This window comes from Acanthopagrus latus, chromosome 23 (assembly GCF_904848185.1).
Source record: "Acanthopagrus latus isolate v.2019 chromosome 23, fAcaLat1.1, whole genome shotgun sequence".
In the NCBI taxonomy this organism is placed as follows: domain Eukaryota; kingdom Metazoa; phylum Chordata; class Actinopteri; order Spariformes; family Sparidae; genus Acanthopagrus; species Acanthopagrus latus.
Window position 1 is genome coordinate 4,943,898 of NC_051061.1, and position 18,677 is coordinate 4,962,574.

At 44.5% G+C, this 18,677-nt stretch overlaps 1 protein-coding gene across 2 annotated transcripts in view; it reads left to right on the forward strand.

Annotated features, from left to right (window-relative positions):
* The window catches only part of wu:fb95e10 (proteoglycan 4), a 30,029-nt gene extending 11,352 nt beyond the window's left edge, over positions 1–18,677 (forward strand). The window contains exons 2-6 of one of the 2 annotated variants that reach the window (XM_037088388.1): positions 1,909–2,005; positions 3,940–4,656; positions 5,038–5,116; positions 14,124–14,344; positions 14,577–18,677. In XM_037088388.1, the coding sequence (XP_036944283.1) occupies positions 4,047–4,656; positions 5,038–5,116; positions 14,124–14,344; positions 14,577–17,554 (3,888 nt within the window). In that variant the 5' untranslated portion in view covers positions 1,909–2,005; positions 3,940–4,046 and the 3' untranslated portion in view covers positions 17,555–18,677. The remainder of the gene's footprint in view (positions 1–1,908; positions 2,006–3,939; positions 4,657–5,037; positions 5,117–14,123; positions 14,345–14,576) is intronic. The other variant, XM_037088387.1, reaches the window with a different exon arrangement.

Sequence of the window (18,677 nt, forward strand, 5' to 3'; positions counted from 1 at the left end):
CAGTGTCTGCATGGGAAAAAAAGGATTGAGCCTCCTTCCATGTTCACAAAAGTGAGGGCAAGAGAGTAATTGATTGAAAGTGCTGTTAGAGAGTGAATCACTCTCGTCAGTCTAATTACATTTAATGAAAACCTGTAATAACATTAATGAGGTAGATGTTTCAGTGGGGAGTGCCGAAGACAGTAATTGGGGATGAAATTTAAGATAATTTAGAGCTGTTGCAACATACATAGATTACATTTATATCAGTCCAAATGGCCTTATAGATAACCTTATAAATGGAAAAATATGCGTCATGGCTTTAAATAAATTTGGAGTGGAGAGGAAAATGCTTTGAGAAAGGTAAAATCATGAGAAATGTATGTACGGGATCACTGGGGCGTTAAGGGGTGAGTGCCAGGGTGGGAAATTCACTTTGGCAGCAAACCAGCTATGAATTATACACCGACATTTCTGTTTATCTGGCTGCTGAAATATTGAGACTGTCTCAAAACCCCTCCACCTCCAGTTTGTGTGAAGAGTAGATAAAAAGTATGTTTCTAAAGTGTGTTCGTGCCCTGGTTTCCAGCCTGTTTATGCTTACCGCTGACTGATGGTCATAATGACGCAGGGCCGGCTGAGCGTGCAGCAGAGGCAGAGAGAGAGAGGCAATCTCACAGCTGTCTGGAGATTTGCAGGAGAAAGAGAAATGTTCCTCTGGCTGTGGCGTGCAATCAGGATTTATCACTTTTATTTCTCACACACACACACACACACACACACACGCACACACACACACACACACACACACACACACACACACACACATACATCAGTGTTTGGTACTTTGGAGAGGAGCATTGAGAGGAACAGCCTGGGCCAGATGCTTAAATCTGTAAATGTGGCAAGAACACCAGAGTCTGAAAGAGAGAGGAGGGAATAGTGATTTGGACACAATCTTATTTCCTGGTTCACTGCTTGGTCAAATTAGGTCACCGTGTTGAGAGCAATACAGAGTCGTACAGAGTGGAGAGTGTTGTGCTTCATTAGAGATTAGAGATTTCAGACCAACAAGTGGGTGAAGTTTGTAAAAAGTTTGTTGAACTTTGAGAGGCCTAATGTGTTGCTGAACTGATGCAGTCAGCCCCATATATCATGTGCTAAAAGATGGTTAGAATAGCTTCCTGTGACATGTTCAAGGCTGTAGCTATATGGGGGATTAAATCACTGACTGTTTGTTAAACCCCTTTACAAAACTGCAATTGTCGAATCACAGTTTATAAACTGATAAAATCTGCCAGCAACAGTTGTCACAACCTTTGCTATTCTGGCTGAACTAGAGGACTCGTGTCAAAAAGTACAAACAGTACTAGTGATAAATCTGCCAGTATTTGTAACTTGCATTATTATGGGCAACATGAAAAATGGAAAGCTTTACAGACATAGAGTAGCAGAAGTAAGGGGAAAAGTAAATGGCTAGTTCCAAGATTTTGTTCTATTTATTTAGTTCTTCATGCCTGAGAGTGAAGTGAGGCATGGGTGCAGAGGATTAAGGAAATGCAGGTTGTTCAGAAACATACAACATAAAAACAGTGTTGGATTCGACACTGTCTCTGTCCACCTGCCCTCACTCACACTGGTGTCTGTGACTGGTTGTTGTCGACATAATTAAGCCAACTGTCAGCATCTTGCAGCCTCACTGGCATTTAAAAACCCCTTGCGACCGAAGGGTGCAGCACGGATGGCTTCTCGCAGCTACCCGTCATCCCTTTCTCAGCCTCTCCAAGTTGTTTTGGGTGGCGGCCTGTCACACACTAGCTGTGTGTATCGGTTCTTGTGAGTTGTTTGGGTCACACTGTTATTTTTTTAATATATATTTATATATATGTAGCTCAGTTGCTCTCTCTCTCCCCCTCTGGCCCTGCTCAGCTGCTCTGGCCATCTGTGCAAAGGAAAACAGAGAACAGAGGGATGGACGGAGAGCGGTCGTGGTGGGGGAAGGAAAGAAATCGAGGAGGGGAAAATGGTAAGGAGAAAGGGGGATCAGTGGAGAAAGAAAGAGGGCCTTTTTGACATGTGAGATTTAGTTTAGAGGATGAGTAAAGGATGACGGAAGAGGGAAAGAAAGCCATGGAAGAGTGTGCAGGAATTGTTTCCAGCAAGCTAGCGGCATAAAGATGATGTCTGTCCTCTAGAAATAGGACAGTGAGTGTGTGCACTCAAGTTTAGGTCAGTGGAAACTAGGATGACTAGTAATGTCTGGATTTTAGAGTTAGATCAGCAGACATCAGCCAATAGTGAGCTCATTTTATGCCTTGTTTTTTTCCCTGTCTCTCTGTCCCACCTTCTCTTTCTGTTCCCATGCTCCACAGGCCAAGCCTCTTCCTCTGGGCTGGCCCCCGTGTCTCCTCGGCGCTTGTCTCACCAGTCAGCCTCCTGTACCTCCTCCTCGCTCTGTTTGTAAACTCTGACAAGCCAGTTTCCTGCTACTCCCCCCACTTCCCTCCTTGCTTGTAAAAAAACCTTTTCCTCTCATCCTTCCATTTCAGATGAGCTAAGGAAACAAAATAAGAAAGTTGTCTCATATTGATGCTGACAATGGATGACAGCCTGTATTACCGATGGTTGCCTTTTTTCAGGCTTCGTATGCCTCACGTCCCACTTCTTGTCCTCAGTTGCTCACGTCCCCTACTGCTCTGTTTGTGACCCATGAGTCAAGCTGTCTGACTGTCTTTGAGTTTATTATACACGCGTTGACCCACTTAACGAATACAACCTCGCCTTTTTCCCACCTCTCCCGTGTTTTCTTACTATGCCAAGTTGCATGAAGCAGGTATTCAGCTTTTCTCATGTGTGTGAAGATTAAAAAGTTGCGTGTCTTAACATGAGTACGGGTGTCACATTCTGTACATACATGTGTGATGTATGTGTGTGAAATTTGCATGCCAAAGCTTTTTGAACTCCCTTAAGTGTCCTATCCCAGAAAACTAGTCTTCCACACTAGTGCGTCTGATGCCATTTTGTGCCGAGTTTTAAAAAAAAGAAAAAAGAAGCCAACCCGTAGCAGCTACGCTGGCCAAGTGTGTCACTGAGTTTTTAGTTTCACAGAGGGGACCATTTGCCACTGCACTGCAGTTGGCATTGACATTAAAGAAGGCTATTTGTAGAATGTGTTGTTTTTGCAGTAGACATGTCCCCTCCTTCTGTGCTGCCTTAGACAGTACACACATTCAGCTGATCATAAAATGTGTTGATCCAGTCGTTTGTCCTGAGGTTTCCCTCCCAGCACAAGTTATGAAGCTGTGATGTATTTCTGCATGAGTGCCTCTGTTTATGCTTATGTCTTACATTGTCCTAGATAGGCTGCCTCTAGGTTTATGCAGCACTTCAATTTCCTATACAATATTATGGCAGATCCCGTTCCTTTTCTTTCCTACACTTACAGACTAAGGTAATATGGTCTGTAGATAATATTGTGATATTTTGAGACTATTGCAATAAACAATATATCCGACTGAGCAACAAAATCGAATATAAATCGAATAATAATATTTTTGATTAAATTCAAAATGCTAACACAGTGAGATTTTTGATAAATCATCATTAATTTGGATTGTAGACTTTGAAATGGGGACAGACAACATGTTACACCAAATTACAATGTAAAGATATGCCAAATTTAAGAAGATGTATAGTCTCATGTCATGATGATGATATAATGTTGATATATTCCCAAGCCCTTAAATTAATTTAACTGGATAAAAGTATTTGCATAAAGTACTTGTGTTTGTATTTTTGTGTGTGAGATGCTGAAGCTGTAAGCAGGTCCGAGCCATCGCGTCATCTAACAACATTCCTGGGGATCTGCCTGCCGATCAGAGACACAACAAACTGCTTTTCATGTCTGGTCTTGCTGTTGACTGACTGTATTGTACTGTATCTTCTCTTTTCTCTCTCCAGACCAGACCTCACTGTCTCTGGAAAGCCTGTAGACCTGTACCCATCTTGTGAGATTTAAGTCCATCAGACCTGCACCGCAGAGACGGACCACTACCACTCTGAGGGAGATGAAGCCGGATGGGGTTGTCACGGCAGCAATGGAGCCAATGGAAACACTGGAATCCAATCCAGTGAATGAGGCAGCACCAGCCGCGGGACAGGAGCCCAATCAGGCAGCCAGTCCAGCAGAGGAGGCGATGCCACAGCAACCTGCAGGAGAGACAGGCCAGGTGGAACCCCAGCTGGAGCAGTCCAAGGAAACCACAGCTGCCAAGACCAGCAACAAAGCGTCAGGAGACTCCAAAGCCAAGACGACCAACAAGGCTGCGGCCAAGACAAAACCTGGTACCACAAACCCAACCAAGACCACAACTGGCCCACGGCCCAACAACGCATCCCAGAGCCGCCTCGCAAATGGCGTGTCAAAGCCCCAGACCAACGGAGTGGCTAAGAAAGCCCCGTCTGCCGCAGTGAAAAAGAGCACCCCAACCACAGCTCCCGCCAAAAAACCAACAGGCCCTGCCAGCAAAGTGGGTGAGAAGAAAGCCACGGGGGCTGCCCCTGCCACCAATGGTGCAAAATCAATGACTGGAACAACGGCGGCCAAGAAGACACCATCCACCACTACTAATGGCGTCAAAACTAGCACCACCACGGCTGCGGCTAAAAAGCCCCCAGGTTGGTGAAAATGTCAAACAAAAAGTAGAGATCAGTGAAAACACAAGTATAGTTGAGAAAGTAGGCAGTTTGGGAAACAGTAAGTGCAGCATGAAACGTTTTCACAGCTCCGACTCTAATGAGGAGTGTTCATTGTAATGAGATGACATGCGGATAGATGCACACGGGATGGATTCAACACACATATTAGACATGCCAGAGTAGCTGCTGCTGATCTAGAAATGCATTTGCCCTAGATCCTTAGCACATATGAATGAGAGATATATCTGCCTGACCTATATCTGTGATATATGTCACAGTATACTATAGACTACAAATCTATGTGAAACTGTACTTGTTATTCTTTGTATTTTTCTTAACTTTTTTCTCTGTTCTGTCCAGCATCCAAACCTGCCTCTGCAACTCCCACCAAGCCGAGCTCCACTGCCTCACCTAAGCCCCCTGCTTCCAAGACAACTAGGTAGGTGTGACATGCAGAGCTGAAGCCTCACTTTGCCAGAGGGCACACAAGTGTCGAAAAGCAATTTCTGTGCGACTGTGTGAAGCACAGACAGTTGTCTACAATTGATCCCCTTCTCAGACAGCCTTCAAGCAAAAGTTTCTTTTTTATTCAAAGCCTTTCCAATTGAGCAAATTAGCAAATTTGCTCCAGAACAGCAGCAAATTCAAATAAATTGCCATATAGATAAGAACTGTCGGGAATGAGTTCTGCTTTATAAAGCTTCTCAATGCCAAGTGTGAAGCCGTTGGTTCAAAAGGCCTCACTTGGCTACAGGTTCAAAGAAGACACTGTTTAAGAAAAAAACACCCTGGAGGAATGAGGGACAATGATCCCCCACATAGAGGTTTGGAAAGGCTGGGTATAAGTAGGCCAGCAATCAGCCAATGTCAGAACAAGCCTTGGAGGAATGCCTTGCAGGGTTTCAGCAGGGGGAGCATTATACAGCAACATTATTAATAAAGCAAGTTTTTGGGAAGGAGGGAGGTTTAGAGGGGGGAGGAGGGGCAGTCAAGAGAATTAACTGAGAACAAGAGAATGCTCTTTAAGTTTATATTGCGTGTGGTTCTATATACCAGTGCGTATTGCGAGTATGTGTTTGTGTTCAGGTCAGGTCAGCATGTGTTCCTCACCTGAGTCACACTGTGCTCATGGTGTTGGTTCCTGAGGGGACTTGGCCACAGACCAGGACAGGAGGCTGAAGGAGGCCTTTGTGTGAGACAGTGATGATCAGATAAAGCCTTTGGTCTGACCGTTCTTTGAACAAGACCTTATCCTGCTGCTTCTTCTTCTTCTTTCATTCTTTGTTACAGCACTCGCATCTTTCTCCCTTAATGTTATGCCTCCGTGGTCTATGGTATGATGCGTTATGTCATCATGTCGGTATGTCTGTGTGTAGACACATTGTTCAGTCAGAAACGCTTGCATCAAACAGATTGGACTGTTTGCATCAAAACAGTTAAAGCGAACAGAGCAACAATGCCAACCAGAGATTCCTGACCCAGAGGGACTTCAGAAATGTACGTAAATGAAATTCAGTGAGGAAAGTACTTGGATAACAACATAAAAGACAAAAGTTACCATCAAAAGTATGCTCAATTATTTTCTTCTCTGTGTCGTCATTGCCAGTAGACCAACATTATATACACACTGAGCTGCCAACCACTTAGCTCAACCTGACAGTGAGGTGTGTCATGTGATGATCTCTCAGGTCCCATCCCCCCCTTAACACTCCAAATGCCACGGGCAGCAGTTGGATTGTGGAGATTACACTCAGATTACAGCTTTATACAGTGGTTGCTGTGCAAACATCTCATTAAAAAGTATTACACAAGGGTACACTGGTAATCACTGCGCTACAGAGTGCTCATTGTGTGACATTTATTAACTGTCATGGTGAATTCATTTATAACTTCACCCAATTCTCTGTGGAACCGGAATCCTCACCTCTTCTGTGAATATAAAATACCACACAGCAAAATTACAAAACATGATGGAACACTATTAGTGTTTAGCTCAACACTTGGACGGTGTCTGTATGGCTCCTCAACAGTTAGAAGTGTTAGCTTTTCTCAATATAATGTAGAACTCACATCGATGTCATTGTTAAATATAGATGTTGCCTTCACATTAACACTGTCATGTATTTGCTTTAAAACACATTTTGTTGACATTTTATCACATGAATATTTTAAACACATGCAACATTTTTTTCATAACAGACACACATTTAGGTTCTGTATTTATTGCATTTTCCTGTTTACTGTGTCTCAGATGTATATAATAAATCCTGTCTGCTCAGTGTATCACTCTGTTGAACTTAATTATTTTTCTGCAGTCCATCTTTCATCTTCAGCCAGCATCCTCTGAGGACATTATAGACGTTACAGGACACGCATTTCATTTGTAGTTTTAAATAAACCAAGATTAATTACTTAATAAGTAGAGACAAAGGTGTGTGTGTTATTTTGATAACAATTAAGAGAGCCTTGTTTTTTCAAGATTACAAATTAAGTTTCTTACTGGGAATGAACAAAATACAGTCCTTGAGGACATCACATTTAAGGGGCAGGTCTTAATTTTTGTCTTAAGTATTTTGGACCTAATCCAAATATAGTCATCATAAAACATGTGACTTACAACTTACATATCACACCTCCTTTCTACTTCTAGATATATTTCAGACTGCCTGGCATAGAGAAGAAGTGAGACCTTGAACTGTATGAGTCCAAGTTGGGCACAAGACGGGCATGGATGAGTCCTATCAAACGCCGTAAAGTCAATCTTGTGTTTTTACTCATACAACATCCATCACTAGCTGTGACTTACTAGGGGTTTAGATAGAGAGACTATAATGAGCCTGATAGGTAACCAGGGCAAATTTGTCTAGAGACTGAGCTGAAAACAAGCTGAGGCTAATACTGTAATCAGGTCAGGATTGGATTGCACTTATTGGTCTGGGTCTTTAAAATGTTAAACAGTGGATGTGTGGCCCAAAGAAGGACATAGCTGCAGTAGACCTACGTATGAATCCCAACAAGAGAGGTAAAACCATTACTGACAACAGCCTCCTCTGACAGCTCCGTTGCACCCTTGTAGGCATACTTAGTTAAGTGAGTGCGTGCACGTCAGCATTTGTATTTGTGATGTGCTTTGACAGGGCCATAAATTTCGGCTTTAATTAGATTTTGCCCTTTTGCTACCTCCCTCAATCCTGAATTCAGGCCTGCTATCAGCAGAGTGGCAGAGAGCCCGAAGGATACATTAACTGCCACATCAGACACACCCTGCTTCCCCTGTTGCTGTCACACACACATGCACACACAACCGCAGTGGTTCTCTCAATTCACTCCAAGGCTCAATTGATTTAATTCCATCAGCCACAGGTTCCAGTTATCAGACAAATAAAGCACAGGGCAAAGGCAGGTTCACTAAGTGACATCAATCTAATTTAAGGCCACTCACAAGCTTGAGGTTTTAGCCAAATTAGATGAGGGTTTTTTTTGTTGTTGTCGCTGTCCGTAACTCTGAATTATAGCTTGTTCTTGTTGTGTTTCTTTTAAAGCAGACATTGACTGTTTGAAAGCTCATGCTTATGAAACACTTTTTTCTTTAGAGGGCCAGTGTTTAGGACTAAGTGCATCTTATAGTGCAGTTGTAGATTGCAACCAACTGAACTGCCCTCCTCTCACCCACCTCTGATGTGGCATTGATGTTTCCCCGGAAGGGCACTCAAGGTCCAGCCATTTTTATTGATTTAAATGTGGACATATTATATCTCACAATGCTCCTAAATCCAACACACTGAACAAGAAGGAAAGAGAAAGCTTCTCCATATAGATGACCCCTAGCATTTCACCACCTAAGAAATTTGCTCCCATCACGCAGTCCACTTCACCCGTCCACAGAAACAGCAACAGGCCAGTGAGGGTGTTGAAGCCGAGTTAAAGATGATATACTGTTGGTGTACCATAGGTTATAGCTGTGTAGTGAACTGTGTATAATGACTACAGTGAAGATGTTTGCATGTAGAAAGTAAGTGTGTGTGTGGGCACCTGCTGTTTGAGGCTGATTGCCCACAGCAAGTAGCTTGTGACTGGAAACATTTGAGCCTGATTAGTGTGCAAACAGAAAAAGTAAAAATAATCATGGGTTGTTTGATCATCGTGTCCATGTGTGCTTTAGGGACGTAAGCTTAAATTTTGTATCAGCTACAGATTTTGGGGATCTTTTGAGCAGCTGCAAAGATGATTTGTGTCCAGTTAAGCATTGATAATTGGGGACTGGTATGCAGCACGGAAACTTCCCAACAGGATAGTATAGCCGTGCTGTGTATTTGCTCTATAGGTGCACTAGTGTGTATGTGCTGTTCATGGATGCTCACATAGTAGGAGCAGCATGCAATTAGAATGCAGAGCATGTGTTCATTGGCTGGTATATTACTCAGTGTGATGTGGAGGTAAAGGGGGAAGGGTGCATATACGTGCTGGCTCGCCGAACACGTGGTCTGTGTGCACGTGCCACTGAGCCGCCTCCTTCCGCCTGCCCTGCTGTCGGTGGATGCAGCAGAGTGAAGTAAAACAAAAATGGTGGCAGTGGAGTATGGAGGCTACATGGCTGAATAAGTCATGTGTCCCTGCTGAGCTCCCATCACTGCTGCCAGAGATACAGGCAGAGCGTGAGGGCTGTGCATGCAGGGAGCGCGAGGTGTGTGCATCAATGTGTGTTTTTGTGTTTGTGAAACAGAGAGGGAGGGAGGCAGAGGTGGAAAGAAAGAAGCAGAGAACCAGAGGGCATCTCTGTGTGAAACAGGGAGATATTGCCCTTTAGTAGATTGGAGGACAAAGCAAGGGTATTTAGTCCTTTTTGTGCAGACTTAGAGGAGGAAATGAGATGAGCTGGCTGCTGGGCGATCAGGTGCTTTTCCATTTTTTTTGCCTGCCCTCCATTTTGCCACCCATGTTCCCACATTAGTCATGCTGTTTTCCTCATTGACGGTCCCTCTGGGATGATAAATTTTTATTGCAGCGGATTGAATGCAACCCTCCTCATGATCTAACAAATTAGTGCTGATGTAATGGTCCAGCACTGGTGTGTGTGTGTGTGTGTGTGTTGAGCAGCAGCCAGGCTCCCTGCTCCAGACGCTGTTATCCAGTCCAGCGAGAATCAGACGACATGTTGCGCAGGCTGTAAATCTCCCGTTCTGCCAGGGGTGTGGCCGAATACTCTGTGATGCGGTCTTCCACTGCCACGATTTTTATAGAGGTCCAGCCGCAGAGCCAATTACTAAATGGATTTAGTGGGAATGAGTCTGAGTAAGGGAAGGAAAGAGGGACAGAAGGAGGCGTGTGTGTTTGAGTATGAGACAAAGGTTTGAGTGTGCAAGGGTGTGTTTGTGGGTGTGTTCACATGTAATAGATGTTGCTTTGTAGAAAGCTCTCTATACCAGGCCCACATATTAGTTCTTCTATTGTCAAATAAAATAAATATTTTCCTGATATTCAGGTTCTTATTATATGTGTATATGTTATTATACGCATGTTTGAAAAGTTTATGTACATATCAATCTATGTAATTAATTTAGGTGTAATTCAATAATGAAGGTATTGCAAACTGGATACTGGATACTGGATACTGGATACGGAACTGTAATTATAGTTTTATGAGTTTTCTTTTGGTAATGGAATGAAAGAAATGATAGGTAGATGGATGTAAAATTTGGAGCCACAATATCTTATGCCATTCCATTCCTAATTAACTGTATAGTACAGTACATGAGCTGTTCATCAGGTTAGTGGAATTTGATTTGATTCTTCTGGCCTGGATCCAGTTTTAATCCGCACACTTACCATGTTAACAAGTTGGCAGTTAAGTCTGATATCAGGCAAGGTGTCCGTGCTTCCTGCACTGTGGCAACCAGTGAGCTTCATGTGGCTCCTAGAGTCCTATAACGATACAGGAGTAAGTGACCAGATTTAGAGCAGAGGGCTTTGATCAGGTTTATGTAACTGCAAAACTTCCCAAAGTGCTTTTAGTCTCTTGGCTGTATCCTTCTTCAGTTGAGCTGAGACCACTTTAACCAGGATGAAGATCCTGCCTCCATATTTGTGGTGCTTAATTAACTCAGCATCGTCTTTAATGCGCTGCTTGTCTTCAGAGGAGGGAGGTCCTCCCACCACAGTTTGTCGCCTTTGCTGCAGGGAAGACTGCCTGCATGCTTGTTCAGCTCTTGCTTACTCATTTGGCCCTTTTATCATGGTGCATCTCATTATTTAAATCACAGCCTGACTCTTGTCATATTGTAACAATGCAGCACCAGCAGGCAACCATGTATTTACACACACTCTTGTCTTAGCTCCAGTGATTGAAGAAATTTGCAGTAAAGCTAAAATGTTATTAATGATCCTCAGGGAAATTTTAGTGTTCATCTGTGCGCGTCAGTGCGCCTGTCGCAAACAGGCGTCACAGTCATCTGATTTTTCAGCTTCAGTTCATTTCTGGGCTTTCTGTTACACGTTTGCTTTAACCTCAATTCCTAGTGTTGTTTCTCTCAGCCTGGCCTGTGGTCACATATAAACAATGAACACAGCTTTCTGCTTACAAGCTGCCCATTGAGTAAATTGTAGAATCAAAGTAACGTTATTTAAAGAGTGCAGTTACTCTTCACTCTTCCCTTTCATTCAGCTGACAGTAAGCTTATTTACAGAACAATTGGAAGCTTGAAATAATTCAAGCACCAACGCATAGAGTGTTTTCAGGCATAGTCAACTTGTCCAAGTGTTGTCAAACAACTTCTGATCTCAGAACGCTGGACCTTATTTTACTGTAGCCCGGTTTCATCAGTACTGTAATAGGTTTTCAACTATGCAGACTGCCTTCTCTGATAAGTAAGAAGACAATGTGTAATCGGGCGAAAAGGATCTCTCCCCTTTCCCATCTCCCTATTGCTTGCCTTTATCTATCTCTTTTTTTCTATCTTACATTTTTAGTGGCCTGGATAATTTCCAGAGCACTACAAAGTAGTCCCTCTTTTTGGGATTATCCATATTCCCTTTATCAGACAGATTATTGGGAATGCACTCTCTGAATATCCCCTCAGCATACTTGATCTCTAAAGCCACGATCTGTATCGTTTAAGTCCCCCATTCTCCTTTCCCTGTAATTCTTTTCTTATCTTTTACTCTCAAATTCAGGCCCGCAAGACTTTTTCAAGAGCTTATTCTCATCTCACCTTTTAACATCCTATTCATTTTTCTACTCTCGACAATTTTGGGCTTAAAATCTTAACATCTCACTCCCCTTTTCCCATTTTTAGGCTAAAAGCTTGGCAGTAAAAGCAAGGTCTTGATTAAATGTTATTATGAAAAAGGTTTTTTCTGCAGAAGTTTGTCCAAAAATCTGTCTTAACGTTGGTTAGAAATTATCTTGAGAAGGTCTTAAAAAGTATTAAATTTGACTTTCTAATACATGTAGACAGTCCCCACTGTGTCTATATTGGTCTTTTACAAAATTATAGGAGGGCTTATTTCTTGCCACAAGGAAGCTAACACTAGCAAATTTCCTTGTCAGGATTGTTATGCTTTTCTGATATTCCAGTAAATTCTGTGTTGGCAGTAAATCAATGCATCACCGATGATTCTACTAGTGTATTGCATTGCCAGAAGGGTTTTATATCAGTCAAACTGCACTGACATGATCCAGCAACATCAGGATCAGTAACACACCTTTCAATAGCCCAAAGCCAGTCCTAAATTAAGTGGATCTGTTTGAACTTCTAACATGACCACACCTCTCTTGTGTTGCCGCCTGCCTTTAATCTCAATTCATGTTACCAAACCGTATTCCATTACATTTGCCAGGTTGTGGATAGCACGCACACAATGAGTGTGCTTTCAACATAGCCCATGGTTTCAGCTGAGGGATTTGAACAAGTTATTTTTGTTCTCCTTTCAGTATTAAAGATTAACGTGGTCTCAGCCATCTTCACTCTTGCTGCCTCCCTGTTCTCTTTCTGCCAGTACTAGCTCAATTCTTTATTTAGAAACAGGCAGTTAGTGTAGCGTGGACCCAGGAGATTGCACACCACAGCCTTGTCAGGACTACTAGATGTAGGTTACTTCGCTCAGAAGTGACACAGAAGCCAGATACTGGGCCAGGCAGGCCGCCAGAACAGGCAGGCCGATGCATACAGCCCCAAGTGTCATTCCCCTGTGGGGAGTGGGTATAGACAAGGGATGAGGGACGTGGTCAGCTAGGGTTACGATGCTTCTCTGGGGTCTGTCGTGACTCACGTCCCAAACTGCCCCACTTCTTAGCCCCTCTGGGGAGTTTGTCATGGGGTTGTGCAAGAGTGAGCAGGGCCTAGGCCTGTTGTTCCTAATGTTCCAGATGCTGATGCAAACAGACAGAGGTGAATTATTATTTGGTAAAAGCAAATTCTTTGTGTGATGCTATTTCCTTATCATTACAGACAATCAGGCTTTATTTGTATATCTTCGTTCACACAGGTTTGTGCCACTCAGCAGGCTTTGCAGACGATTGAAGAAGCTGATAGTACAAATAAAGACAAAGGGGTGATATCATTTTAAAACAGTATAATAGAAAATGTTATTGAATAAAATAAATAATGGCTGTGGCAAATTCTCATCAGAAGCCAGTTTTAAATTAACGTGAAGATATCAACACTTTGAGCTGCTCTCAGATCCTCGGGCAGACTGTTCCAACAGCTTGGAGCATTAAACATAAAGCTGCCTCACTAAAAGTATTTGCCCTGCACTTTGGAGCAACTGCAAGATTCATCCCACCAAATAAGGCAGTTGCATCACTATTAAATGCTTTAGAACAAGAAGACGTTTAGACCAAGACAAAAACTGACAGGCCACCAATGTGAGAACTTTAAAAATAGGTGTAATGTGTTCTCTCCTGTTTACAAGTACTTATTGGATTTGTGCTGATGCCACATCTGAAAGTGTAATTAGGTCAAGGCCTTGGCTGCTTGTCTACCCATTAAGGACAGTCTATCCTGTCCTTATGCCTGCATACCATTGTATTGTTTTTAGAGTTGCAATCTACACGAGCAATCTTGTTCATGTTGTTTCTTAGGGTATCCTCTAGCAGTAGACATGACTAATGATTGGGTCTTGCCCCTTGTCACAACCATTCTCATGCCCTTAATGTATAGAGATGGGGATGTGTGGCTGATGACTGCCTTTAGCTATGAATGGCTTGACAACGCAAACACTTGAGTCACCTTCAATTAATCTTCATCCCTTGTGGTTTTTAAATAGGAAAATCACCATCATATTGAGCTCACTGAAGTATAGCTGTTACATGGGGATGTAAAATGATCCAACAAGTCAGCCTTATCTTGATTTGAAAAAAAGAAATGCATACTTAACTGCTATTAATGTTTATCTGTCGTAACGCTCAGCACTCTTCAACCTTCATGTTTTTTTGTTTTTTTTTTCAGGCCTTCAACTGGCACGACAGCTTCATCTCGTCCTGCCACAGGCTCAACCCGGCCACCCACTGCCAGCACAACCAAGAGCTCCCCAGCTACAGCCAAACCTGCCACCCCTAAAACCTCCACCACTGCCAGGCCTACTGCCTCCAAACCAACCTCTACTACCCCCTCTGGTGGCAAACCTCTAGCATCACAAACATCCAGAAATGCAACCCCTGTGAAAAAAGGTAAAAAAATAAAATAAAATAAAAACAACCACACACACATCAGTATTGTAATGAGCAGGGATGAACAAGCAAGTATTAATCAAATTAAGTTTGGCTGCCCTGCAACCATCTATTGATTTTTCTAGTTTTACATTCAGTGTCATTCAACCACCGTGTGTGTGTTATAATATTCTGCAGTTTAGTTTAATTATATCATTATTCAATGATTTCTTGTGCTGTGTTTGTCCACCAGATGCTTCAAAACCAGCCACCCCAGCATCCAAAAAGCCTGCAGAGTCCCCCCTGACTCGCTCATCTGCTACAACCAAGTCAGCAAAACCTGAGACCCCCAAATCAGCCTCAAAATCAGACGTCACTGCTAAAAAGCCTCCTGCTAGTAAGGCTGCAGATACAAAGACACCCAGTCGCCCCAAAGACAGTAAGGCACCTTCTAAGGATGCTTCCAAAACTCCTGTGTCCAAATCGGCTGCAGCAAAGACCTCCACCCCCAAGAAACCTGTGGGCTCCAGCACCCCGACGCCTGTGAAACGTGGCCCCAAACCTGCTGCAGAGCCTGAAAAGGAAATATCTGCTGCTGTAGCTGCTGCTGCAGCAATCGCAACTGCAGCAGCTGCCATTGTCGGGGCAGAGGAACAAGAACCACCTGCAGTGGCAGTTGTGGAACCATCTCCTGGGCCAGAGCCAGTCTCTGCACCAGTGTTGGAAGTGACACCAGAGCCTGTACGAGAACCAACCCCAGAACCTTTACGAGAACCAACTCCAGAGCCGATACGGGAACCAACACCAGAACCTGTGCGAGAACCTACACCAGAACCTATACGAGAGCCAACACCAGAACCTGTTAGAGAACCGACACCAGAGCCAATACGTGAACTTACACCAGAACCTGTACGAGAAGCATCTCCTGAACCACTGTCTCTGCCATCAGCGGAGCCAGAGCTCAAGGCCGATCCCATTCATGAAGCAGCCTCCAATGTTCAGCCATCAGCCCAACTGGACCTTTTCCAATTTGAGGAGTCTGCAAATGACTCGGTTTCTTCTCTGGGAACTACCGTCATGTCTCCTCCCTCTTCCCCACCTGGCCGTGTTTCCCCTGTCAGAGAGCCACAGAACGCCTCCTCTCTGCTGGACATGCATTTCCAGTCTGATATGATGAATTTCCAGACAGAAGAGAAAAAGGAGGACAAAGAACAGTTTGAGGCACGAAAGACTATGGAGGATGAAGACGAGGAAGAGGAGGAGGAGGAAGAAGAAGAGAAGGAGAACCTGTTTATGCCTACCTCCACAGCTCCATCTGCAGATGCCTTCAATGTGATGGCACAACCCAATCTGTTGGGTACCTCACCCATGGATGACTTCGCCTCCAGGCACCTGATCTCCCCTCATGAAAAGGAGGAGGCAGTGGAAAAGGCTGATGAAGAGATAAATGAGGACGATGATGATGATGAGGATGAAGATGAGGAACAGAGGAGATTAGGCCATCAGCCTTCTTCTTTGATCACCGATATGAGCACGTCTCAGCCCTCTGAAGAGTTCCAGGTCCGGTCCTCAGCTTTCGGTGGCTCTGCAGGTTGGCACGGTGACGACCTGCTGTCTGGGATGGACTCTGAGGACGTGAGCAGCTGCACCAGCAGTCGGCAGCAGGGAGTGTCTGACCTCAGCAGCACCCAGCATACTGCCATATTGGAAGGCACCCAGAGCTCAGACGCTCTGGTCGATTCAAGCCTTCGTGGATCTGAGGGCGATGGTAATCTCATGGGTTCTCCCAACGTGGAAACCCTGGCCAACGAAGAGGAAGACGATGAAGAGGACGAGAGGGTTGATGATATGGACTTGAGTTCAGAGAGGGTAGAGGAGCATCACAAAGCGTTCCAGCAGGAGGAACATGACGAGGATGAGGATGAAGATGTGGAGATGCACAGTGAAGGCGTGACGGAGAGTTGTGAGAATGCAGATGAAGACGACTTCAATGAGGAGGAGCGTTTGGACAACCTCAATCGCTCTGGTCCTCCACCTTGCGTCCCCCCGACCTCCTCCTGGGGCCAGACCAACCCCTTCTCTGATCCCTGGGCTCAACCAGCCTCTCTGCTCTCTGTCTCCTCCCCTAGCCCCATTTCTGACCATGGTGCAGTTGAGTCTGAAACACCCACCCTGTCTCCTGCCCAGGCACGTTTGGAGAGCAGTGCCCCCTCCTTTGCTCCTCAGTCAAAAGATGAGTTCGGCCAGCATGAGGAGATGAAGAGCTCGGCCCCTGAGGAGGTTCATGACTTACTTGGTGCCCAAGCAGGAGGCATGTCCCAGCCGAGCGCTCTGGCCGCCCACAGTGGTAGCGAGACGAGCACACCAGAGGACCTCCGCGACTATGACAGCAGCTCTGGGGTGGAGTCCCGCTCAGACAAACAGCAGACACCAGTACCTGCTTCAGTCCAGCCTGACATGGAGCAGGACCTGGGTATTCACTTGGAGAAAGGCGATGGCGAAGAGGAGGAGGCTGAGACACTTCCTGCCGATGAGGTCTTAGGAACGGGACCCCCAACTGCTCCAGCATCTGCCCCCTCTTCCCCCTCCACCTCAGGAGACGAGGCCAGCGACACAGAGGGTGAGATGCAAATAAACGACCCTGATGCGCCAGTGATGATGGATGAGAGCGCTGGATTTGAAAGCCCCACTCCCACCTGTAGTCTGCCTGCTCTTGAGGAGGATGAAGAGGCGGCGGACACAGCAGCCGGAGAGGGTGAAGAGGATGGAGGTGGGACCACCCCTCAGTCAGCCAACTCTGTGGCATCTTACGGCTTTGACTGCACCACATCCAACTCCAACGCCCATTCCATGGCCGAGAGCTGTGGAAAGAGCCCAGGGATTTTCTCTCTTGAGAATGAGGAGCAGCTGCCAGAGGAGGCAAAGGACCCCTCCCTCATCAAGGAGTTGACCCTGCCATCAGCTGCTGCTGCTGCCCAGGCAGAGGACCTGCTGGGCAGACACGTGGACCTGATGCCTTTGGGCCATCCGGGAGAGAACCAGCCCAGTCTAGGGGAGCACCACTACATGCTGGGGGGAAAGATTGCAGGAGACCACCTGGAGGAGGTCGATCCGTTGGAGCCCAGTCGCCACTTCGGGGCCCAGGAATCTGAAGACACCGGTGACAGCCAGCCACCCTACTACTCTACCATATGTGATAAGACTGATAGTTTTCTGGCAGGTAATGTATAAGTCCCTCCTATTACCCTTGGAATGCACCTTTTCCCCGCAACCTTCCCCCTTTACCTGTTGTTCGTTTTCTCTCCAGTTGGGTTAGATGGCTTAGAAGAACAAAAAAGGAGAGCAAGATTGTAGGAAAAGAATTTTAAAAAAGTGAACAGAGGAGATGGAAAAAAAATGACTGTAGCAATTTTTAAATGAAGCCTCCCTCTTTCATACTGGTATGGTCACGGTTATGAGTGTATGGCTTAAACTCCTTTATGTACAATAGCTACTACCATTTTCTAGTAGAATGTTCTTTTTAAGTAACACTGCATATTCTGTAGCCCCTGATGGGGTATTGACTGATTGGTCCAATGTGACTGAGCTTTGAAACCGAAAAAAGCAAAAAAAAACAACAAAAAAAAAACAGATGAAATGACATGGACTCATTGTGTATTTATCCTACTGTTTTTACCGAACAAATGTCAATGATTTTTTTTGTTTTGTATTTGCTTATTTGTTTTTCTGTTTGTTTTTTCTGTTGAAACCTGGTCTTCCCTACCCTGTGTACACACGCTTCATGTTCAACAGCACCATAGCGATAGTCAAATGCTCCTTTTCAAAGTTTGTGTTCTTGTTTCAAGACTTTTAGCTATCAAAATAAAGGCTAGATATTAACACGGCGGCTCGCCCTTACAGATTTGTTGAGGTAGGTATGGGAGTTATTAGATTGCATTTGGTGAAGTTTTTTAAATGTGTGCTTCAAGAGGTTCTGCGCTCTTTGCATAGGTTGTTAAGGTATATAACGTGCAGTCACGTACAGTATGTGTTTCAGGCATTGGTTTTAAGTGGCTAAGCTTCAAGCCTCAGTTAGCTGATCATATGTGTTCCAGAAGAGACTAACGACTAGCCTTTTATTTGTGATGAGACACTGCATTGTCCTACATTGCTCTCACAGTTGAGCTTTACACTCGCTGAAACGTTTTCATAGTTGGGCGTTTGGTTTACTATTTCAACAGTATATTGCATGTTTAACTAACAAAGATTGTGTACTACATTGAATTTGAAACAATTCTACACTAGACATGTTCATAAATGAATGGTTCACACTAGGTTATCTCTCAAAATTCCATTAAAACATCATTGCAAGGCA